The 26,406-nt window shown below is 41.6% G+C and overlaps 1 protein-coding gene across 1 annotated transcript in view; it reads left to right on the plus strand.

Annotated features, from left to right (window-relative positions):
- Window positions 1-26,406, plus strand: part of megf11 (multiple EGF like domains 11) — a 240,773-nt gene that overhangs the window by 163,930 nt on the left and 50,437 nt on the right. Inside the window, exons 7-10 of the mRNA XM_033050114.1 lie at window positions 7,765-8,011; window positions 9,231-9,351; window positions 10,832-10,968; window positions 26,030-26,242. Of these exons, the coding sequence (XP_032906005.1) occupies window positions 7,765-8,011; window positions 9,231-9,351; window positions 10,832-10,968; window positions 26,030-26,242 (718 nt within the window). The remainder of the gene's footprint in view (window positions 1-7,764; window positions 8,012-9,230; window positions 9,352-10,831; window positions 10,969-26,029; window positions 26,243-26,406) is intronic.

A 26,406-nucleotide genomic window follows, 5' to 3' on the forward strand; every position in this document is an offset into this window, starting at 1 on the left:
TGGTAGTGCAAGGGATGAATGTTGAGATTTGCAAAAGAACAAATAACTATTTGGCAGTGTATACAGTGGAACTGTACGCTATTTTGATGGCAGTTCGGTGGATAGAACAGGTGCAACCATGCAAAGTATTAATATGTAGCGACTCATTGTCTGCAATCCAGAGTATTGGGTCTGGTGCATCCTATAGGCGGCCTGACCTAGTGTATGAAATTCTACTACTATTAAGCCAAGAAACAAGGAAGGGCAGTGACGTGACTTTGTTGTGGGTCCCAGCACACATTGGTGTGCTAGGAAATGAAAAAGTGGATAAATTAGCAAAAGAGGCCGTTAAAAAAGAGAACATAGAGGTAAACTTACAATTATCCAAATCTGAAGGAAAACACATTGTGTGGAAGAAAATAAATCAGAATGGCAACAATACTGGGAACAGGAGACAAAGGGGAGACACCTCTATTCGCTACAAAATAGAGTGGGCATTACAGCAAGAAGAGGGTGGAACAGGAGAGAACAGGTAGTATTAGCAAGATTGAGGATAGGACACACTCACCTGAACAGCACATTAAAAATGTTGGGAAAACACCCTACTGGGCTGTGTGAGGAATGCCATCAGCCGGAAACAGTTCAGCATGCTCTAGTTGCATGTAGAAGATATGAAACAGAAAGAAGAGTTTTGATCAGTGAAATGAAGAAAATTGGAATGACAGATATATCAGAAAAGAACATTCTAGAGTATGGAGGGGAAGGAAAAGGAGTAAAGGTGTTGTTTAATTTCTTGAGGGCCTCTGGCCTTATAAAAAGGATATAATGTAAAGACATGAGGACTGTGGAGTGAAGCCAGAAGGTGGCAGCAATGCAACATTGTGGATGCCGGCTGCCGTAAAACTCCAAAGAAGAAGAAGAAGAAGAAGAAGAATCCCAGTCCTACCTGGTCGGAGATGCGGTTTTCCTCCGAATCGCATCTTCGTCCTCTCCGTGCAGCCTACCATCGAACTGGAGCGGCGTTTCCTGCTGGGACTACAGCTTCGGCGGCGGCACAGCGCTGGAACACCAACACGGAGCGGGCGATGCCTTACCGGGTCGCCATGCGGTAAGCTGTGACCGCCGACTCCAACATCGCGGAGCTGTGGCTGCGGAGCGTCCAGCCGCGGGCGGCGCTGGATTTAAAACACCGCGGAGCCTGGGATCCGAGTTCGCTAGAGTCGAAGCTCCAACCGGTGCGGCCTGAGGACTTTGGGTGCCGCAGTCTCCGGGGAGGAAGCGGCCGCTTCAGACGTTCCAAGCCACTGAGGAGTGTTCACCCGACGCCGATGTTCCATCTTCCTGGCAAGAGGGCCTGAAAACATCGGACTGGCTGAGGAGGCCACAAATAGGCCCCGACCTCGGGTGGACTATGAGGAGGAGGAGAACTGGACTTTTTGGTGCCTTCCCTCACAGTGGATTCTGCTGTGGGGGGACGTTTCATGTTGAATCCTATAGTGTACTGTGTCTTTTTAATTTTTAATTTTATATGGATGTATGGAAATCTAATTTCTTCTCTGTAAAGCACTTTGGCTTCAACGTGATTTGATTTAAAAGTGCTATATAAATAAAAATTACTTACTACTTACCTGCGATTTGACCAACAAATTGTGCTTATCTAAAACCTTTTAAATATCAATTCTACCCAATAATTCATAAGTTAACAAATGTTTTGCTTTCTTATTTTTGTTCACCAAAGTGGATGAACTCACATTTTTTCACATGATATTCTATCTGCCACATTCTTGCCTATTCACTCAGTCCACACCCCTTGAAGCCGCTTTACATCTTCCTCCGCATTCATAATTACACCGAAGTTAGTATCAACAACAAACCTGGAAATGTGACATTTAATTCCCTCAGCCAATGTGTTGAGAATGATTATGAATACCCAGAGCTTAAGTATCAAACCTTGCAGTATCTCATGTTTAAGAAGGAACTGCAGATGCTGGAAAATCGAAGGTACACAAAAGTGCTGGAGAAACTCAGTGGATGCGGCAGCATCTATGGAGCGAAGGAAATAGGCAACTTTTCAGGCCAAAACCCTTCTTCAGACCGAAGAAGTCTGAAGAAGGGTTTTGGCCTGAAACGTTGCTATCTCATTGGTTACTGCTTGACCCGCTTGCGATGTATCAGTTTATTTCCACTCTTTGCTTCCTGTTCAATAACCATTTCTTAGTCTGTGTCAGCTCATTATTCCCAATTTCACATGCTCCAACATGGTTAACCAATCCTCCGTGTGGGACCTTTCTAGAAGTCTTTCTTATCTACTAGCTCTTAAGTATGTAAAATTGAGAGGCATAGATCAGGCCGACAGTCAGAACCTTTTTCACGGGCTGGAAATGTCAATAAAGAGAGAACATAGATTTAAGATGGGAGGGGGAAAGTTTAAAGGTGACGTGCAGGGAAATATTTTTTTACACAGAAAAATGTAGGTATCTGTAACACACTGCCGGGGTGGTAGTGGAAGCAGATAAGATAGTGACATTTAAGAGGCTTTTAGTTAGGATTGTAGATATGCAGCGAATTAGGAGATATGGATCGCATGCAGGCAGATGAGATTAGTTTAACTTGGGATAATATTTGGCACAAACAGTGTGGGCTGATGGGCCTGTTCCTATGCTGTATTGTTCTCTGTTCTATGTTCTTCTGTTATCATGCCCATCATTATAGATTCCAGCCACTGACATTAGGCTTACAGGCTTTATCCTATTTTATCTCCTGTTTTATCTCTTCTTTATTCCTTAAGTATTTGGCTCCACTCCAGACCACATAAACCAATCCAGAATCTACAGAACTTTGAAAGATGATACCAAAAACATTCACTTTCTCTAAAGACACTTCTTTCAAAACTGAGATGTAGATCCTCAGCTCCTTGGGATTCATCAGCTATCAAGCTCACCAAGTTTCCCAGTGCTATTTTTTGACTGTTACTTAGTTATTTCATTTCCTCATTCCCACTAGACTCTCAATTATTTCATTTATCCAGCAAACTCTGCGGCATTCTTCCATAGTCAGAGTTGTTTAATGCACCTGCCATGTCATATCCATGATTCTGTCTCTGCAGGGTAACACACATTCCCCAGTTGGTCATTTCCATTTAATGTACCTAATCTGTTTTTCACCAGTCTACTCATGTATTCTGATTTTTCTTTTTTCTAATCTTTGGCCATTCTTTGCTGACTTCTGAAATGCACCTAATGCTAATGCTAATGCGGCTTTTTCACGGGGCGACTTGACGCAAGATGTAACCAGAGTGAAGTGGTCGTGGTCTAGCACGATATCACACGATATAACGGGGGGTAGATAAAGAGTTCCCACGGTACTCGGCATTTCTGTTATTTGTGCGAGTAACTTGTCCGTTTCCCGAACTTTCCCGTTAAATCTTGAATGAACATTGTGAAGTGTTGTTAAATCATCACGTGGCACAAATGATGTCACTTTTTTTTCACACACTATAAATATCCTCCCTTGGTTGAATTGGCTCATTTGGAGACATGTTTTACTGTGTATGTGGGAGACACAGATGGACTGAGCACAGTACCTCGGTCTTGTGTGTGGGAGAGGGGGAGAAAGAGACGTACACTCACAGAGGCAGAGTCTCTCAGCCTGTGTAAGAGGGAGGGAGGGAGAGAGAGAGAGAGGCACACACAAGGTGGATGTGAAATCTCACCTGCCTGTTTCAGTGACAGACACCCGCTCGTCCAACGCTCTGTGTTTTGCTCGTGATTCCTGCATCTGCAGTTCCTCGTGTCTACAGACCAGAGTTGCCACTTGACTCCGAGATGACCATCACAGAGCATAGGGTGATTTCACGAAAGGTCACTGGAGCGTAGATCTGCACCCACGTGATCGAAAATTTTAACTGGAGTACATGCGTCACTTCCGGTACATGTTAGTGAATGGGAAAACACGCACTTTCACACCCGTTAAAAACATCGAAAACGGCCCGTTTTTGAGCTGCAATTAACTGTACCAGTCGGGGTGACCGTGAGGAACAGATACCTAAATTTACAGTCCAAAAAAAAGATAGAAACTAAGGTAAATTCAAGAGGGAGCTGAAGGTGTAAATACAGCGGAAGTACTAGCGGACATTTGCCGTGGAGATTATAGTTATTTTCTTGAATCTCATTAACATAACTCATGAATAAGTTGATGTCCATATGCGGATGCAAATCTTTATTTTTTAAATTCAATCCCACAGAAGACAATTTTTACTCACCTTCTGTCCCCTCTGTCCAGCTTCCGGGTTCACCGTTCGCAGGAGTTCCCACGGTAACCGCAAGAGTTATTATGGATATCGCACGGATATCGCACTGGCCACTACGTTCATATAATGTTGCAATGCTCAACCACAAGTGTACAAGTCACTCTTGGAGAAATTCAAACTTGCTTGAATTTTCTCCCGAGTCACCAAGTTACACGATTACCTGCCGTTAGCGCCACGGTGGTCCACGGTGGTCCACGAATGCCATACTGTTATCGCACGAGGTTCCCACGATGTTAAACTCTGGTTAACTCTTGCGTCAAGTCGCCCCGTGAAAAAGCCGCTTTAGGCCTACTGTTTCTGGAATGTTATAGCCTCGTTCTTTGATTTTAATATATTTTTTTAATTCCTCTGGTGAGCCATTGATGAACATTTTCATTTAATGACTAAAATACTTATTTTTGGTAACTCGTTCATTATTTATCTAAATGGCACCTCCAAATGCCCACAGTCAGCTGAAGGGAGACTCTCCAAACAGAATGTGAGTAGGGGTCATTGCATCCACTTATGTTCGATCTGACAACCTCCATGATAAACAGTAACTTCAATCCTTTTGACTCCATTCAGTACCAGCAGTATAAGCTAGTCACACTTAGAGTTTCAGTGCACATCATGGAGCCTGGTGTCTGACAATTGGTAAGTCACAAATAAAGGAGCTTGGCAAAATGGAATTGGGGATTGGAGGGATAGGATAATTCACTGTCCTGAATTTGAGGAGTGACTGAATGCAAAGATCTGAACAAAATATTTAAAAAGTTAGATAGAGAGTGAATTTGGGGTTAGGAGAGTTAGAAATTAGGGATAGGGTTAAAGTTGGACTAGAGAGAGATTGCTGAGGGGAAACGTTGGGTTTTTGTGTAGAGAAGATGAAGATTAAAGCTGGGTACAGGGAAGTACAGTAGCCTGGAAATTGGAGGAATGGGCTGTGAGGGGTTGGGCTTATATGGTAGAGCCAATGTTGCATGTGAGGCACAGTGTCGCAGTGGTAGAGTTGCTGCCTTACAGCTCCAGAGACCATGGTTTGATCCTGACTACGGGTGCTGTCCGTATGGAGCTTGTAAGTTCTCTCTGTCACCGTGTGGGTTTTCTTCATGTGCTCTGGTTTCTACCCACATTCCAAAGGTGTACAGGTTTGTAGGTTAATTGGCTTCGGTAAGTTGTAAAACAGCCTTGTCCCCATTTAATCGAAGATCTTTCCTGGACCCAGCACGCCGATGCAATTATAAAGAAGGCACATCAGCGACTTCCTGAGAAGATTACGGAGATTCGGCATGTCGAAGAGGATTCTCCTAAACTTCTATAGGTGCACGGTAGAGAGCATTCTGACTGGTTGCATCGTGGACTGGATCGGCAACTTGAACGCCCAGGAGCGAAAAAGACTACAAAAAGTTGTGACCACTGCCCAATCCATCACCGGCTTTGACCTCCCCACTGTCGAAGGGATCTATCGTAGTCACTGCCTCAAAAAGGTAGCCAAAATCATCAAAGACCCACAGCATCCTGGCCACACACTCATTTCACCACTGCCATCAGGGAGAAGGTACAGGAGCCTGAAAACTGTAACATCCAGGTTTAGGAACAGCTTCTTCCCTACAGCCATCAAGCTATTAAACACAACAACGAATAAGCTCTGAACTGCAAAAGACTATTATTATTGCACTATATTTGTTATTTATTGAACTTTTTCTTTTATCTCTTTCCCCTTTATGTGCTATGTTTACATAATCACAAATTCTGTTGTGCTGCAGCAAATAAGAATTTCATTATCCCATTCGGGACATATGACAATAAAACACTCTTGATTAATCCTCTGAGGAATAATCTTCAATTAGGCACAGTGGTACGGCACCAAAGACCAGGTTTGATCCTGACTACCGGTGCTGTCTTCCCTGTTTTGTACGTTTTCCCTGTCACTGTGTGGGTTTCTCTATGTGCTCCGGTTTCCTCCCACACTACAAAGATGTAATTGGGTTCGGTAAATTAAAAAATTGTCTCTAGTGTGTAGGATGGTGTTAGTGTACAGGGTGATTATTGATCGGCGTGGACTCGGTGGGCAATAGGAACAGTTTCCGTGCTGTATCTCTAAAGTCTAAAAGTAGGTCAACATTTGGGCCATGTGTGGGTGGGTGGGATTAGCTCTGGATATTGAAAGATTGATAATTGAGAGCAGGGAGTGGATGCGAGTAGATTTTGTAGACTGGAAGTGGAGATGTGGGTCTAAATGATGAATGGAATTTGGAAGCTGGGAAGTAAACAGTTTAATTAATATGCCAATCAAATTGAGAATTATAGCATATAAATAAATAAACCATAGGAGGGACCACTCAGATCAAGGACAGCTGTCTAACTTGTCCATTGCTTTCTTGATTGGGATTGCAGGTGATTGTCTGGACAAACTTCCTGTCACCAATTGTGTTGCTTCAAAATAGTCATGGACAGAGAATCCAAACAAATGTTAAGCCAGTAATATACATAAACAAGGGATCTAAAGAGTATTTCAGTGTGTAGGAAGGAACTGCAGATGCTGGTTTAAACTGAAGATAGACACAAAATGCTGAAGTAACTCAGCGGGACAGGCAGCATCTTTGGAGAGAAGGAATGGGTGACATTTCCTCTGAAGAAGGGTCTCGACCTGAAACGTCACTCATTCCTTCTCTCCAGACATGTTGCCCGTCCCGCTGAGTTACTCCAGCATTTTGTGTCTATAAAAGATGGGTGTGTTTGCTGCTTGCCAATGTAGCAGCTATGGATCACTAGCCAAAAATGTGACAGTGCCATATTGCAGCTTCAGTAGCCTGCAAAATGGTGCTAGATGGATTAAAGTGGGTATATGTGTAAGAAGGTGAAAGCAGAATAGTCTATTTGACTTCCAGTATACTGTAAAAATAGAATTGCTGTGAATGAGAGCTCCAGATTCAGTCCTGCAGTGAATGAGTTCACCTTCATTACACAAACACATAAAATGTAAATCACTGCTCCTGTGTAGGTAGTTCTCAATATGGACTGATGCCACACTTCATCTCTCTATTGTATTTGCTTAACCATAAAGAGGAAATGTGGTGAATTGTGAGCAGCGTATAGTTTCCATTTATATATGGACATTTATTACAAACCCTCTTTTCTCTATTATAAACTTACTGAAATAGAGTTGTGGTGAAAAAATGCTCATGTTTTTTACATTAAAAATTGTCAACTCTGCTTTATTTTTATTTTGCTGATCACCGAAGCTGTAAAACTATTTAAATATTGAATAGGAACAGGAAAATATCTTCCATACACAACACTACCAATGCAGTGTTACCAAATGAAAGTACTCTTGTGGTTCAGCAGATAAATGTCATCAGTAAATGAGTGTCATTAATCAAGATGGGGAAAGCTCCATTTGACTGCTGAGGCTTTTGTTGTACAACCCGGTCACAAGTTGCCATATTAATGTAGCTCCTGCTATTATAATGGTTCTTCTTTTCCCCCCCATGTAGGCTGTGACAGTGAACACTGGGGACCACACTGCAGTAACCGCTGCCAATGTCAGAATAAAGCCTTGTGTAATCCCATCACTGGAGCTTGTGTCTGTGCTGATGGATATGAGGGATGGCGCTGTGAAGAGCCCTGTGACCAAGGAACGTATGGCAAAGGATGTCAGTATAACTGTCAATGCCAAAATACAGCTACTTGTGATCATGAAACTGGAGAATGCCACTGTCCACCTGGTTACACGGGGGCCTTGTAAGTACAAATAAAAGTTTCTTGTATTCTTTCAAAGTTCCTAATTACAATTTGGGTTGTATTGTGTATATATGCAGATTGCAGTGATATTTTGTTTAGTAATCAGTCCCCTGTGCTCATGCAAAGTTGATGTTTTGTGTGGTGAGAATTACTGCACAATTCATTTGCAACTCAGAAGAAAACAAAGGATGGTTAGTGCATAAACCAGTATCACAACAATATATTTCCAAGGGTAATTTGAAGGAAGTTGTGTATTGAATGGAAAGACCCTTGATTGAAATGAATATGACCAGAATAATTTGATATTGCAATATCAATTCACAGTTTAAAATATGAAATAACTTAATATGATGATTTCATACAGCCACACGATTAATAGACATATCTCTAGAGCCCTAAATATTTAAAAGTTGTTTCTCAAGTTTTCAGAGTTTGTATGGTCACCCTGTGACCGCATGGGTTTTCTCCGGGTGCTCTGGTGTCTTCCCACATTCCAAAGCTGTCCATCTCTGTGTGTTAATTGTCTTCTATAAATTGTCTAGTGTGTAGGATGTAACTAGTGTACAGGGGATCGCTGGTCAGCACGGACTCGGTGGGCCGAAGGGCCTGTTTCTATGCTGTATCAATAAACTAAACAGACAGTTGCTTTTGGAAACGGGAAAGAAATTTCAGTTTTGCACTCTTGAATGCTTTGCATTCAAATACCAAAGAAGATTATATAAATGAGAAAAAATTTAATCGTACAATGTATGAAAATAGTCCAGAGGGCACCCTCTCCTTCTATTGCTTCTTGTGGATCCTGTCCTTAACAATAACATATAACATTGTGAATTATAAAAACTGACTTCAAAGTTTGATTCAATCAAATGCTACTGTCAACATCATAAAACACTAAAGGCAAACTTGTTATTAAACCTTGGCATGTAAAAAAACATTATAAGTGTCTTCAGATATGTCACAATATTTATTTGTTTCTTTTTTCCTTTAATCCGTTTATCATACTAAAAGTATTGCCTGCATTAAAACTATGGCAAACAGAAAATGTTTGCTCAAGAATGTACAGTGTATACAGTGTATTCAGCAATAATTGTATTATCCCACAGAGATACCCATTTTATCAGATTTTTCCAAATAATGCAATCTTTTTTTAGTAAACTCTTGTGATGCTTTGGTTCAGTATTGCAATGACCAGCAATAATGACCTGCTATTAACCTGCAGCTGTGAAGAACGATGCCCGCCTGGCAGCCATGGAGCTCAGTGTGAGTCACGGTGCCCGTGTCAGAATGGTGGGAAATGTCACCACATTACTGGAGAGTGCTCCTGTCCAGCTGGATGGATGGTAAAAATAAATAAAATTCCTTCATGTTTTGGTGTAATATGGCAGCAAAAACAATGTGCCAAATAGCTTTCTTCTCTGTATTCTATGGTAACGGATTCTGTGCTTTTTCATGTCCACCAATAATATATTCAGTTTAATGTTTCATTTGTAATATGGCACCTCTGACAACTTAGCATTCCCATTGCAAAACATTAATGTCTCAAGAGGGTGATAGTTCTGTTGAGAGACCATTGACCTAAAATATTAACACTACTTATCTGCAGATTCTGTCTGACTTACTGATCATTCCCAGCATTTTTACTTTTTTCTATTTTCAAATGGGATCTGATAAAATAATTTGGTACAGTTTTTCCCTACCAAATGTATCTCTGGAACTGGACATGAGAGCTAGCAGGGGTAATATTTCATCATGGGTGGACACTGAGGTTCACAAAATCCAAACTTTGAATTAAATTCTGAGAATAAATTTGTGCAGCAAAAAAAGTACATGTGCATGCTGTACTGAACAATATAGTTCTATTAAGCTACAGTAGTTCAGTTACAGTGCAGAGCGTATGTGAATTCAGGAATTAAATTTGAAATGACAACAAGCTGCCCATATTACCTGTCAGAAAGCAGGCAAGTACTCTTCAATGACATAGAGTGGAATTGCTCTACCAGGATAGTTAATTAAATTAGGTTTTAATTAGTTTGTGTATCAACAGTAATTGCTGGATCTACACAGTATGCCAGACAGGAAATGTGGCGATATAAGCAAAGTTAACAATTCTGGTTTGGTTACTTTCATTAGAACTGTTTTGCTGAACATTGTCAGCATTTCTTTCATTGTAAATTTTCGGCATCTTCAACATTGGCCTTTTATGAAATTGATAGAAAGTAATGGTATACAGAAGGCAAAGTACTTTAACTCTACTAATGTACTAAATATGGCTGTAAAGCATGATGTGCAGAATTACAATACATCACACCTTTCTGCAGAAGAATTTGCCCATTTCTTGGTATAAATGTGAAAGCTTCCAGCAGAATTTTATCCTTGCCACAGGTGAAAACAATTAGTAGATCTTAAAGTGATTACTAAGATGAATAGATTTCTTGCTCACTTATTTGAGGCACCTTCTAAATGATTCTATGAGAAAAGTACAGTACGAGGTCACAAGAATGCAACTGGAACGTTGGATCTGAAAATGTATTTAGGAAAGATTGGTGCATGTTGCCATGTTGAATAAATTAAATATTTGCTCTCTAAACATTACAAATAACATGTTAAAAACAACAAATTAAGCACTGAGGAAACTGCACAACATATTACTATTGTCAGCTCCAAGTTTATCATACCATTAGATTATTGTGCAAATTGATGACGATCCACACTATTCCTTGGAAAGTAAGGCATTGGATTGTATTGGAGGATTATTCAAATACCTTGACGATTCCGTAAAGAGTGCAACTGAAATGGAATTTTACTTTATCCTTTTTGTAGGGGTCAGTATGTGCACAACCTTGTCCTTTTGGTAAATTTGGGATCAATTGTACCCAGGAGTGCCCTTGCCATAATGGAGGGCATTGTGACCATGTGACGGGCAAATGCCATTGTATAGCTGGATATGCAGGTGACAGGTAAGAACATTCTCAACATACCACACTGTTTTGTCCTAGTGTAAGAAAAACACAATGATTTCCCCAAATGCTCACAGAATGAGGAACCTTGCTGGTCTCAATGTGATAATCACTAAAATGATTAGCTTTCTTGCTCATTTATTCTATCCAGGTTAAAATTGATGTGCCTGCTACCTCTGCTGTATGCATTACATTATCAGAAATACATGTCAGCGATGGAATGGTCCCCCCACCCCAATCCTCAATTCAAAGGCATTGATCCCTCTGAAAATTAGAATGGGTCTATTTAAAGATATCTGAGCAAACGCTGTCATAAATAGTTCTGGAGTAATTGCCGAGAAGAAATATTTAACACTAATTGCATTGATGAAAACCTGACCAGTGTTGCCTCAATAATAACTGAGCAATTTTGCGTGTAATAGTATTAAGATGGCAGCATTAGCACGTAACAGATCGGCATATTCGCCTGGCCTATGGAAGCTCTCATCATCCAATGGGGAATGCAAGAGAAAAAGGCAGGGTCAAGGTGTGATGACACAGGAATAATATTGTAATTAAGAATTCAATAAATTAATAACCGTAACCATAATAGTGCAAAGACCAAAGTCAGTAGTGCAACCAAAGACACAGTTCATAGAAGATCATAGTTGCTCAGGTTAATGTTGTGTAATGATCAAGAGCCTGATGGTTGCTAAGAAGAAGCTGTTCTTGAAACTGGTTGTCGCATTTTTCAGGCTCTTGTACCTTCTTCCCAATGGCAATAGCGAAATGAGATTGTGACTAGAGTGTGCATCTTTGATTATAATGGCTGCCTACTTGAGGCAGCACCTCCTATAGATCCATTCGCTGGTGGGGAGGTCAAGACGATGGGCATTTAAGTTGCTGAACCAGATTGTGATTCAATTAGTCAGTATGTTCTCTATCATACACCTAAAGACGTTTGATGGAGTATTCATTGCCATACTGAATCCCATCAATCTTCTAAGGAAGGAGAGGCATTGATGAGCTTTCTTTGTAACTGCATCAATGTGCTGGGCCCAGGACAGATGTTCAGCGATATGAATGCACAGGAACTTGAAGCTGTTGATTCTCTCCACCGCCGCTCCGTGGATGAAGACAGGATAGTGGATTCCTGGCTTTCCCTGCCTGGTCAATAATAAACTCCTTCATCTTGCTAACATTGAAGTAAGATTGTTGTTCTGGCACCATTCAAAAATATTGTCATTTTCCCTCGTATTATCTACTGTTTGATTCATCGTTAACCGTTATCCATCCAACTACCGTGGTATTGTGAATGAATTTAAAGATGGTTGTTGGAACTGTATCTGGCTACGCAGCCATGGGTATAGAGATAGTAGAACAGTGGGACAGGCCCTTTATCAAGGTTGTAACTGGACTTCCAAAAGGATCCTGTACAGAACTAAAGCCATCTTATGTTACCACAATCTTCTGACTTTCCCTTGCATGTTTTGCTAATATTATTAACTATCAAGCCCACCAGCAGCCCGGGCTTTCCGCCGCCCACTGGGGACTCACTGGCCATGGACGGAGGTCTCACCAGGAGGCCAGGCACGCCCACCGCGGACTCCGAACTGTGCACTGAGCCACCGGCGTTGACGGGACCCACGCCGCCAAGAGTGAAGTGGACAGTTGAGAGAGAGATGTACCGTATGTGGACCCACGCCGATGAGAATGAAGGGGGGGGGGGCCCGGTGGGAAGCCGCCGACACGATGGAGGTCCCAGCGGGGGACCACCTGCTGCCACATGCGACAGCAGGCAGGCAGTGAACGTTAGGAACATTTGTCAGTGCCAAACACGTAGTGACTCTTGTGTACTGCCTGCTGTACGATTTTACCAGATTATATGCAAAACAAAGCATTTCACTGCTCCTATGTACATGTGACAATAAAGTATAAATGAATCATTGTATTATTATTATAAAATATTTCTGGAAGAAGTGGAGTGGTGTTCACCCGTACTGACAATTGTATTTTTGGGCCTTGAAGAGTTAAAAACACCTTGAAATAGTTTGGAGCTAACTGATTATTATTTACAGTTAGATGATAATTCACACATTGGAAGAAGCCTAAGAGTTTTTCTTAGGCTGAGAAGCTGAGACAAAGACGAGGTGTTACAAAGAGACGCATTTATATCAGTGCTTTCCATTATAGATTTAGATGGGTTTAGAATTTATAGTGGAAAAGAGTTTGAATTTAAAGTATGAAAGATGTGCACAACAAGAAGTATAGTTTACTAGTCAGAAAATGCAAACAGGCACCACATTTAATGTACCACAGAGGCACTTTGTTCACTTTCATTGATGCATACTTCTTCATTTCTATTGAAAAATAGTGACAACTCAGTTGTATTACCTGTCATGACACTCACAAGCCACTTAATTCAGAATCTGAAGGGTTTTTTCCATCTGTGACTTCTGTGTGTTCCTATGTAATGCTTGGTAGAATATTTGCCTGCACTTTAGTGTTGTGTCAAAATTCTGACTGTGGAAAGGTTGTCATTTATATCTACCAAGAGTGTGGAGATGGGAGTGTGGGTTTAAATTGTGTGGAGGTATAATGAGTGTAATGAAGCAGCAATAGTTCCTGAGACTGAATAATTGTCCAGTCAGTTGAGCAAATACATTTTGATTTCTGTGATTCTGGGATCAGATGCTTATATAGGATCAATGTCAATTGTCGATTACAGTCTTACTAAAATAATAGCATTCTGAGATGAAAGAGTTAATTATGAATGGCTGAAAATGTCCAGTGGTTGCACAGTTCTTGCAACATATTCAACAGGAATAATGTGAAAAATGTAATCATATTTGGGAATTATTATATAGGATCCTGTACATGCAATAATTTATTTGATTTTTTTTCATGAAGACATATCAGCCAGTATTTAATATTTCCATAAATTGCCTCATTAATTTTGTGAGCACCAACAGATTTAACCCAGCTGGACTGATAATTATAGATTGTTTTAATATTCCCTACTGGCAATAATCCTACTCTCCGCAGTTGGAAAGCATCACCAGTGCATTCTCACCACTAAATGGAGCTACACGTAATCATATATTTATAATGTAATTGAAATATGTCTAGCCTCTAATACTGTTGTAATAGATTTATGGTTTGTATGGAAAAAGATATTTAACTCACTAACAGAGTCCCTCGGTGACTATTTGTGGTGTTTAGAGTGAACTAAACATTTGTAATCTGTTTGAATAAATGAGTATGATGCCGTTAACAGTGCACAGAGAGGTAATGAGACACTATAGATCATTTGTCACTTTTCTGATTTGTTTGTGCCTGGTGTTTTTGCTGATGACAGAGTTAGAAGGGAAGAAAGGCTGAAAGCTGCCAACTTCTCATTTTTATGTTTTTCACAAGTAATATTCGAACCTGAAATGAGCTGTAGGCCAGAGCCCATTCCTCCAAATTCCTTCATCTCCACATCATCCTTTGCTGCACTAACCTATCCAAGATGTCACCTATTTGATCTAACATTCCAGTCAGCCTTTTCTTTTTACAATCACTCCTACATATTAATCCTTCCCAACTGGGACAATTGACCGGATGCTTTTCAAAGCGCATTCAGAGTGAGAAAACGGTGAAGAAACACCATCTGCAATCTTTCTAAAATTAAAGCAGGATTATTCTTACTAGACTTCGAAATTATATATTTTTTCTGGAATTTCTTGATCTGGTTTCTATGGATGCAGCTTGTTTCTTCACAGTTCCACCACAGAAGGCAGATGAGGTCAAACTCACTGCATGTGGTAGTAAAAACTGCGCTTCCAACAAGGATCATTGGTTGCTTCTATGGATAGACAGCAGCAGCGTGACTAAGTGGCATTTATTGTTACTATTGCGCCAGGACATCATTTAATTTGGATTTTGGCTCTGAATATCAATTTGCCACATTAGGGTGATGCATATTAAAACTTAGACACCAGGTTTCTCCTGCATTCCATCAGGGGAAGATTGAATTGGGCTTTTACTGTTGTAGCATTCCCACTATAATTTCAGTCCATTTCTCTGAGTCATTGCTTCTAATTCATGAATGAGCTCCCGGCAGGATTCCCACTGCCCAGAGAAGCCCCCCCCCCTCTCCAGGGCAGGAGCGGAGGTCAGACTCATGGGGTCAGACGTTACATGAATGTTAATTTTCAGACTGACCCGAGTCAGTAAAAGGTCGAAGTTTAGGGCATTTGCCCCCCCATATGAAGAGACTGCTCTCCTGGTGATCCCACATGGCAGGTAGTCAGTGACAGAAAACAAAAAAAATCGGCCAGATTAACATCAGGCTCAAGTTTCTCTATGTTATTTACATATCAGGTTAAGCAGGAAATCAGGTCAGTGTTGGATAACAGATTTTCTACCCAATATTCTTTGTTGTCAGGAGTAGCACAAAGAAATATTCAATTTTATATTTCTTGGTGAATGACTTGCTGTAATTAATTTTGGAGATTAGGTGAAAGGGTTAACTAATCGATGAGGACAGTGTTATGTTTATTCTCCTGCTTCCTTAGATCAACAACCAACTATTCCCTCCTGCTGGCATTAAGAGCTAGGTTGTTGATCTGACACCACGACACAAGATTTGGGATACTTTTCCTGTACTCCGTCTCATCATTGTTGTTGATCTGGCTGCCAATGGTATCATTTGTGAACTTAAAGATCGAGTTGGCGCTGTACTTGGCCACTCAGTCCTGGGTGTACAGGTAATGGAGAAGGGGATTGAGCACATTATACCCTGAGGACTACCAGTATTGAGAATCAGGGTAGAGGAAATATTATGACTAATTCTATCCAACTGAGGCCTCTCGTCAGAGGTTGAACAAACTTGGGTTGTTTTCTCTGAAGTGTCGGAGTCTGAGTAATGGTCATAAAATAATGAGAGGCAGAGATAGGGTAGGTTAGTCAGAGTCTTTTTCCCAGGATGGAAATTATAAATGCTACAGGGCACAGCTTTAAGTTGAGTTGGAGAAATTTTAAAGTTTAAATTTGAGAGGCAAATGTTGTTTTATACAGAGTAGTAGGTGCTTGGAATGCAGTGCAAGGGAAGAAGACATACAAAAATGCAGGAAAATAGGGATATGCACCATATGCAGGCAGAGAGGATTAACTTAATTTGGCATTAATGTTAGCACAGGCATGTTACTGATTTGTACATTTCTACGTTTCTATGTTAATCACATATTAAACAAACCATTTGGATGGAATATTTATTTTTTCCTATCTATGAAGTGGGTAAGGTGAGTTACAACTTGGCTATCAAATTTGCAGCTTCATGATGAAGGGATCTGAGTATAATTCCTTTGGAATAAAAAATCATTCCAAGGTTAAATACTTTTGTAAAGCTGAGTTAAAGGACGGTTTCGGAACAAATTGTAGGAAGCTTCAGCTTTTATCAAATTAAACATTTCTTTTTTTTTAATGTACAGTTCTGATATCATCTGATAACTTCTCAGCAATGTCTGATAAATAAAAAAAAGATTGGAATAAAGTTAAATGCTTGGTATGGGCTAAATCTAATCCACAGTTGAATTTAGCTTGCCATGGTCAACTGCATGCCTTTGTTCCTCTGCCCTCACATAAACTCAACATAGATACATTCCAGATCACTATCATCATCGCATGAACTCTTCAGAGAAACAAGACACAACTCAGAGAGTTGTAATAATAAAACTGTCAATGAGTCCAGACAGTGATGTGGTGGCACTAAAAATAGGAACTTGCAAGAAATAGTTTAGTCTTTCTAGCAAATAAAAAATTAAATGAGTTTCAGATTGGTTTTAATACTTTCATTTACATCCACTTTCATTTGCTCGAAGAATTTTTAATGGTTTTTATAAATGTTTAAGCTGTATAGTTCCAAGGCCTTGCTGGAAATTAAATTGTTTTCAATAAACTTTTAATAAACAAAATTAAAGTATAGATGTTGATTATGCAGCAGATATTAACTTTCTTTATGGTACACAAAAAAGCTGGAGAAACTCAGCGGGTGCAGCAGCATCTATGGAGCGAAGGAAATAGGCAAAGTTTCGGGCCGAAACCCTTCTTCAGACTGATCGGGGGTGGGGGGGGGCGGGGACAAGAAAGGAAAAAGGAGGAGGAGCCCGAAGGCTGGGGGATGGGAGGAGACAGCAGGGGGACTGAGGAAGGGGAGGAGACAGCAAGGACTAACAAAATTGGGAGAATTCGATGTTCATGCCCCCAGGATGCAGACTCCCCAAGCGGAATATGAGGTGCTGTTCCTCCAATTTCCGGTGCTGCTCGCTGTGGCCATGGAGGAGACCCAGGACAGAGAGGTTGGAGACGGAGTGGGAGGGGGAGTTGAAGTGCTGAGCCACCGGGAGGTCAGCTTGGTTATTGCGGACCGAGCGGAGGTGTTCGGCGAAACGATCGCCCAACCTCCGCTTGGTCTCACTGATATAGATCTGCTGACATCTAGAGCAGCGGATGCAATATAAACTTTCTTTATAGTCAGCAGTAGACAATTAGTCAATAATATTGCAGTGAAAAGATGAAATATTTCATGAGTACCTAGAAGAATATGATAAAATAGGCCAAAGTCAGCATTGTTTTGTGAAAGGGAGATCTTGCCTGATGAATCTGTTGGAATTCTTTTAGGAAATAAATAATAGGATAGACAAAGGAGAGTAGTGGACAAAATGCTGGAGTAACTCAGCGGGTCAGGCGGCACCTCTAGAGAGACGGAATGGGTGACGTTTTGGGTCGAGACCCTTCTTCAGACTGATCAGTGGGTGTGGTTTACCTGGCCTTTTAGAAGACCTTTGATGCTGCTAAAAAAGATGAAAGCCCATGGTATAAAAGGGAAGATACTAACATGGATTGCAGGTTGGCCGAATGGCAGAAGGCAAGGAGTGGCAATAAATGGGGGCTTTTTCTGGTTGGCTGCCAGTGACTAACGATGTTCCGCAGAGGTCAGTGCTGGGGACGCTACTCTGCACGATGTATATCATTGATTTGGATGGGGGAATTGAAGGGTTTGTGGCCAAGTGTGCAGATGATACAAAGACAGGTGTAGAGGCAGGTAGTGTGGGGGCTATAGTCTCAAAATAAAAGGACATACCTTTAGAAAGGAGATGAGGTGGAATTATTTTAGTCATAGGGTGGTGAAACTGTGGAATTCATTACAACAGACGACTGTGGATCAGCCATGATTGAATGGTGACGTAGACTTGATGGGCTGAATGGCCTAATTCTGCTCCTATAACTTATGAACTTATGAAAACACCCAGGTTTAGAAATTCGATCATGAGGTGCAACATTTTTGTTGCACGGACTATTGAATTTTACCCCAAATCAGATTTTGTCCTTTGGATGAGGGCTGCCCAGGTCTTCTGCACTTATAATGCAAATGTGCTCGGAGGTTGCAGCATCCCTGAATGGTGTGCTAAACACATTTCATGCTACTTGTGCAAATCCTGTGAACACTCACAGAAAGAAGCTTTAAATAGACAGTTCGCTGTATAGTGGGCAGTGGGCAGGTGCTATAGACCTGCACGGGAAGGAACACGCTCCCGCCCCCACGAGTCTCGGGCAGATGGGGCCCGTCAGCCTGGGAAGGCTGTCCATCTAGGAGAGGGAAAACTCTGATTTAAAACCTCCACTGCCTTGTGACCATATCCTGTCATGGAAAAGGCTCCAGGGGTAAACCTCAAGAAAATCTGGAGTCGGAGCTCCTAAGGCAGTTCGTCGTTGTCTACAACCTCGCTCTGGCAGCTCCTGCGACGGCGCTGGTGCCAAACTGTAACGGCCCTGCTGATCCTTTGGATCGATCAGCGACGTGGAGAGGGGGGACGTGCTGCATGGGCAACAGCCTGTCCTCCATATGGCATTGCCCAGGCTTGCATCCGACCAGATGCATCACCCATGGTCAGTCATGACCGAGGGGGACCTACAATGTATAAAGAGATTAACCAATGGTTATTGAGTCTCTTTTGTTGCCCCCCACCCCTCTACCTAGCCCAATTATGTTCCTGTATGACTGCACACTTTGCTACACTGTATTCCATCTGCCACTTCTTTGCTCACTCTCCCAACCTGTCAAATATTTGCAAATTAAGTTGAATAACTGTTCAAACTGATATTACTAAATTTGCTGGTGACATAAAAATGATAACACATAAAAATGGGATTTGCTATTTGATTCATGAATGAATCTAGACCAAAAAACAGCAGATGAATTTTAATGTGGATATATAATGTACATAGCAACAGTGAGCATGCATGTAAACGAGAAGGAATCTATTATGTGATAGATGAAAAACTAAGGGCAAGCAAACTCAGCTTCTCATGGGAAAATAATCAAAAGCTTCCCTGAAGGGTGATATGAAAATCTCCAGATCAGTTCGCATCCTTTAACCAAAACTAACTAAAAAGACTTTAAAAGCCTCTTCATCCACCAGCTGCTAAAGGGAAAATGATTGCAACTGAGCATTAATCATATTAGTAAGCTTTTGGTCACAGGCAATCATTAATGAGATAAATGAATATTTTCAGGCAACTGAGAACTACCGACATTGCCCAGAGTGACAAAAGAGGCTGGGCATCTCTTCAGTGACAAGGCCAACATGGCGATATGTTTGTACTTTTGGACTCTGAATCTGAGAAAGATGTGGATGCATTAAAAAGGTTTAAGAGAACAGACTTCAAGATGGTTCTAGCTCTGGGGTTTGAGCATGGGGAAAAGCTCAAAAATGATGTCTATTTATTCCAGGAGAAGGTGGAATAATGATAGGTGAGACTGCAGTAATGACTAGTTTTCAATTATACCGAGAGATAATTTACCAGAATGCAATGGGGATGTGGGAGGAAACTGGAGCAGCCGAGGGAAATACATGTGGACATGCAGAGAATTTGCAAATTGCACACAGAAACATCTGAAGTCAAATTTGAACCAACATTCAGTGTAGTTCTGCAGTACATGACACAGAAACAGGATTAATAGAGAGTGTGTGATGGAAGTCCAATAGAGCAGATGTGATGGGCTAAAGAACCTTTTATTCTTTGGTGTTTATTATTTTTAAAGCCAATGTATCCTTTAGCACTTGTCCAGTAAAATACAGATCTTCTGCTGTTTTAATAAAAGTGGTCTGATTATTTATTTGTAGTTAGCAAAGTTCTCAAGTTCAGGTATCTTCCTATCCCCATACCTCCTCCCACACTTCCATCCAGTGACCCCCAAATAGCCCTTTAGGTGAGATAAAGGTTCACATGCACCTCGTTTACTGCATCCAGTATTCCCAAGGTAGCCTTCTGTAGCCTTTTCTTTGTCGGGTCTCCGTTGTCGTTGGGGCCGAGCACCGTGGAGCGACCTCCAACCGGAACGACCTGGGGCTCCAGTCGCGGAGCTGCGGACTTACCCACCATCGCGGAGCTGGCCGAGTTCGGAGCGGGTGGAGCTGTGGTGGCGCCCTGCTGCGGCCCGACCCCGGAGATTCGGAGGCTTACCGCAGGTCTGGTGGACGGTGACACCCTGCTGGGTGACCGCTTTTCGGGCTGCCGCAACGGCGACTTCTCCCGCCCGAGTTGCGGGGTTGAAGAGGACCTGGAGCGAGGCCTTACATCATCGCCCGGCGCGGCTTTGAATGGCTGCGGGACTTGTTAGCGCCCGCCGGGGGCTCCAAAACCAAGACCCGGAGCGTGGCCTTGCATCACCCGGCACGGTTTTAATGGCCGCGGGACACTTACCATCGCCCGCCGGGGGCTTTGACTCTGACATCGGGAGGAGAATGAGGAGTGCTGGGGAGAGATAAGACTTTGCCTTCCATCACAGTGAGGAGGAGATTCGCTGTGATGGATGTCTGTGTAAATTGTGTTGTGTCTTGGTTCTTTTTCTTGTGTGTATGACTGCAGAAACCAAATTTCGTTTGAACCTCAATGAGGTTCAAATGACAACAAATAAATTGTATTGTATTGTATTGTACATTTGGGATACCAAGCGTAGACTCAGCACCTGTTTCGCCGAACTCTTGTGCATGATCTGCCAAGGCCCTCTGGATCTCCTGGTGGCTAACCATTTAACACCTCTTCCCATTCCCATGCTGACTTTTCTATTCAGGGCCTCCTCCATTGCCTGTGTGAGGCCACACTAAAACTGGAGATACGGCACCTCATGGGCAGCCATTGGTCTGAACATTGAATTCTCCAATTCTAGGTAAATAAACCCCCCCCCCCCCCCCCCTTCTTCCCCTACACACCTCTTTTCTTTGCCCCTCCCTTGTGACCCATCTGGGCTCACACCAATTTCTCCCTTCCCCCTTTCCATCACAATTTGCAACTCTTCAATCCTTTTGTCTCCATCTTTTGTCTTTTCATCTCTAGCTTTTGTCCAACCATCTGCCATCAAGAATATATAAACTATCTAATCTCTATGATAAGTAGCTTTATCGTAGTTGTGAGAATATATACGGTGATTTCTGTTTGGCGTAAATCATATCAAGACTTTAAATCCGTTTTTACACTAACAGAAATAATCTATTTGCTGGTTCAGTTGTCTTTAGGGAGCCTTCTGTTTTTGCTGGAGGGAGGACATATACAGAGAAAACTATCTTTAAAAATGAAATGTATTGCTTTGTAAAACGTCTGTGAAAGCTGTTCCTGACCAAATTCCCTACCCTCAATTAGAATTTAACGTAATTGAGATACAAATCTTACAGTAACAGCTAAGCAGTGATTATTCTTGATTTTTCTCTCGTGCCTTGAGGTGCTAGTTATTGGTGGTCTATAACAAAAGCTAAGAGGACAGGGTCACAACTATTCAGTAGTCAGTGTTTTATGCTAGGCTTCAGTTCCTGCTCATCAAGCACTCTTTTCCGCAGGTGTCCAAACGCTGTGCTGGTTCACTAAAGGTGCTAATGTATTCCTTCATCAATGTCTACCTCGGATACTAGATGGCTCCTGAGGTATGCGCTGTGGTCAATGTTTCCCAGGGCCTTGTCAGGAACAGGTACTCTACAAGGGCAAGATAGAAAACTACCAACATACTACCAATGCAAAAAAAACGTACAAATCTACTGAAAGAATAAACAAATCTACATTAGCATTCTTTCACAGACCAATAATCCCCAGGACTGAAGTCCTGATTACACTCAATAGACTCTGCTGGACAGAGCATGTTATTCACTTGCCTGACACCAGACACCTGAAAGAAACTTTCTATTTTCAACCTCTGGCATGGAGAGAGATCACCAGGTAGACAAGGGAAAAGATTCAAGGATGTGCTTGAGGCCATTTTAAAAATCAACAACATTCCCACTGACTGCTGGAAATCTTAGGCTCATGAAGAAAATGGAGCATTTGGGTTGGGGTTGAAAACCATGTATCAGGAGCACATAGAAGCTCAGAATGAACATAAGTAACAGGAGTTGACCATCTGCCCCACCGTTCATAAGATCATGGCTGATCTTCTACCCAAGTGCCATTTTCCAACAGTATTTCTATATTCCTTTATTTCCTAAATGGCTAGAAATCTTCTGATCTCTGTTTTAAATGAACCCAGTGACTGAGCCTCTGGGGTAGGGCACTCCAAAGGTTCACATTTTAATAGTCAATCTTAACAGTCTGATTGAGGTTGACACAATTTTGTTTAACCTGCACACAGGTCTGTCAATCCTCCATCCTGCCCCAGCTGTGTTCTCGGAATCCTCTCTCAATTGTGATACCGTGATCATCCTTACTTTGTGCAAACTTGGGCTCCTTACCGACAGTTTTACCAATGATTAACGCGTTACCCTTCATCTGTCTATAAATCCAGATGCATAGAAGTGATACATTGGTTGCTTCTGCATTCATTAAGCCCTAGCATCCAACACATGGAGATCCTCTTTCCTTCTCTGCATCTGTTGGTTTCATGGCCAGGTCTATCAGTCACTTTCTGGTATTGATCTAAGCACTCGTGGTGGCCTAAGACGGCTTTCAATCTATTATTGTTAAGACCTTGGGTTGCAATGAAGAGTAAAGCAAGATGGTGTTTCAGTGGGGTTATTGCCCCATATTTCACATAGCAGTCCTGCTTGTTTGCGGCCTGAACAACCATATCTGACTTCAACTTCAACAGGCAGAAGGGTTTTACTGATAAAATACACAAGGTAATCTTAATCCTTGACATCTTCAGCTGATGATGTTTCCTTCCAACATGCCCATTACAACTGAGTAAATACATTTTTCCTTACTTCAGTCCCTATAGTGCCCCAGTCAGTCAGCTGAAATACCCCACTTGATCTAACAACCTTTAAGAATTTTGAAAAGTTTCCATTGGATCTCCTCTCATCCCTCTAAATTATAAAAGATTGAGCATCAGTCCAGTGAATTCCTCATCCAACCTACCTTCCTTAAGCCAATCTAGTGAATTTTTGCTGCACTCTATGGCAAGTATATCCTTTTTCGGTAAGGAGACCAAAACTTCGTAGTAGTTCGTGCAGTCTCACCAAAGCTCTATATAAGTACAATAAGATTTCTTTACTTCTCGAATCAAACCGTTTCATACTAAATAATATAATTGCCCTCCTAATTACTTGTTCAAATTCAGCAAAGTTCCTGAAAAAAACGGTCCTTTTAAACAGCAACATTACCCATGCCCAATACTGATCAACTGCTTTTGTGGATGAACTCACATTTTTACACTTTATATTCTATTTGCCCTGTTTTCATTTATTCATTAAACTTGTCGATATCCCCTTGAAGCCTCCGTACATCGTTCATTGTACTCACAATCACATCAAATTTTAAATCAGTGCCTAGTTTAGTATTAGTGGAAGGAACACATCACCTCCCAAACAACTGCACAACCTCTCAGGTACTTCCGACCTGAATGAAATGAATGAAAAGGTCCCAGAATGCTCATCTGCCTTCTCATAATCCTTGGAAATTGATTGGAAACACGTCATCCTTTATTCTGAGGGCCCACTTGAGAAGAGCCCTTGGAATTGCATTGTCTGATGAGGTTGAAGTATTTATTAATATTGGTACCCATTATTTCTAGACGAAACTGGATGCTCAGCAACTATGGCAGGACTTGCATGCCATCAATTTTTACAAGATTAAACCAAGTAGTTCAAGAGACAGTATCGTATTACTCTCAAATGAGTTCAATGCTATCTGCGCTTGATTGAAGAGAGGACACGACGTACCTTCAAACTTCAATTTACCTACCACCACAACAGGTCAACATTGGATGTGATCTCTTGAGTTCTGTATTCTGCCCTGAATCACTTGGACTACAGGAACATGTTCTTCAGGTTGTTGTTCAACAACTATGGTTCAACACCATCATCCCTTCCAAACTCATTATCAAACTAAGGAAACTGGGTCTCTGTTCATCCCTAAGCAACTGGATCCTTGACTTCCTCATAGGCAGACCTTAATCAGGACGCATTGGCAACACCTCCACCTTGCTTAGGGCCACGTGCTTAGTCCCCTACTTTACTCTCTCTATACCCATGAGTGTGTAGCTAGACACAGCTCCAATGCGAGCTTTAAAATTTCTGACCATGCCACCGTCATTGGACGAATAAAGGGTAATGATGAGGCAGAGTACAGGAGAGAGATTACCAATCTGGTTGAGTTGTGCCAAAATTAAAATCTTGTTCTTAACATTAGCAAATCCAAAGAGCTAATTGTGGAATTCAGGAAGGAAAGTGTGAGAGACCATGCACTTGTCTTCATTGGTGAGATAGCGGTGGAAAGAGTCGATGGCTTAGGTTCCTGGGCATTCATGTCTCTGAAGATATGTCGACAGATGGCACAATGGGCTAAGTGTTCGGCTGGCAACCGGAAGGTAGCCGGTTCGAATCCCGCTTGGAGTGCATACTGTCGTTGCGTCCTTGGGCAAGACACTTCACCCACCTTTGCCTGTGTGTGAATGTGTGTGAATGTGTGTGAGTGACTGGTGGTGGTCGGAGGGGCCGTAGGCGCAGATTGGCAGCCACGCTTCCGTCAGTCTGCCCCAGGGCAGCTGTGACTACAGAAGTAGCTTACCACCACCGAGTGTGACTGAGGAGTGAATGAATAATGCGATGTAATGCGCCTTGAGTATTAGAAAGGCGCTATATAAATCCCATCCATTATTATTATTATTACTTGATCTAATCACAAAGAAGTATGAGTAGATTTGACTTGTTACCGAATCGTCTATTGAACTTCTACAGTAGTACAGTGGATAGGATACTGACTGGTTGTATCATGATCTGGTTTGGTAATTCAAATGTTCAAGAACAAAGGAGGCTGCAGACAGTTGTGAACAATGTCTATTATGGGTACTGACCCCATTATTGAAGCGATCTACCGGGATTGCTTCTTTGAGAGGCAGCTAATATCATCTAAGATCCATGCCATCTGGCCATACTCTCATCTCATTACTACCGTAAGAAGAAGGTACAGGAGTTTAAGAACTGTTACCTCCAGGCTCAAGAACAGCTTTGTTCCATCAACCATCTTCTTTAACCATCTTCTTTAACAGAAAAATTGATTTGTAGGTCGAGTAAAGAGCATTGATTTGTCAAATGCTCTGTATATGAACCAGAACAAAGATACAATGAATCAGCAGTTATTCTGGGTAAAGCAGTCCTTGATATTGCAAAAAGCAAAGTACCTATAGCAACCTTAGTGATGCAAAGTGGTTCAACGTTGTGGATAAGGTGCTTAAAATACCCTGCACAACCTTATCCACAGCCCTACCTCATTGTTGAACCACTTTGCACCACTAAGGTTGCTATAGGTACTTTGCTTTTTGCAATATCAAGGACTGCTTTACCCAGATTAACTGCTTATTTATTGTATCTTTGTTCTGGTTCATATGCAGAGCATTTGACAAATAAATGCTCTTTACTCGACCTACAGATCAATTCTTCTATTAATGCACCCAGTCAAGCGATTTAATAGCATACATTTCACACAAAGTAAATTTAGATGCTCTGTAAGCTAACTGGTATGAAAAACATGTATTTATTTAGTGTCGTGAAAATTAATCCTTGTAGGACTTCATCTTCTCATTGTAACTCTCTACATGTTTTGCTTCATATAGGTGTCAGGAGGAGTGTCCTATCGGCAGTTACGGCTTGCAGTGTGCCCAAAGGTGTGAGTGCCAGAATGGAGCTGAATGTTATCATGTTAATGGAGCATGTCTTTGCAAGCCAGGATTTACTGGTGATCGTTGCCAAGACAGAATGTGTCCAGATGGGCTGTATGGACTAAAGTGCAATAAACAGTGTCCTTGCAATGGCAAACATACCCAAAGGTAATAACAGTCTATGAAGAACAATTTACTAATTTCTTATGCTGGTAAATTTCTTGAACTAATTTGTTTTCCATGGTGTCAAAAGATATCTCAACCAGTCAGTCCGCACATGCACAATGACTTTGATGCAAAAATCCAAATCTGCTTCCCTCCATGTGCTGCCT

The sequence above is a fragment of the Amblyraja radiata genome, chromosome 34 (assembly GCF_010909765.2).
Source record: "Amblyraja radiata isolate CabotCenter1 chromosome 34, sAmbRad1.1.pri, whole genome shotgun sequence".
NCBI classification, from domain to species: Eukaryota; Metazoa; Chordata; class Chondrichthyes; order Rajiformes; family Rajidae; genus Amblyraja; species Amblyraja radiata.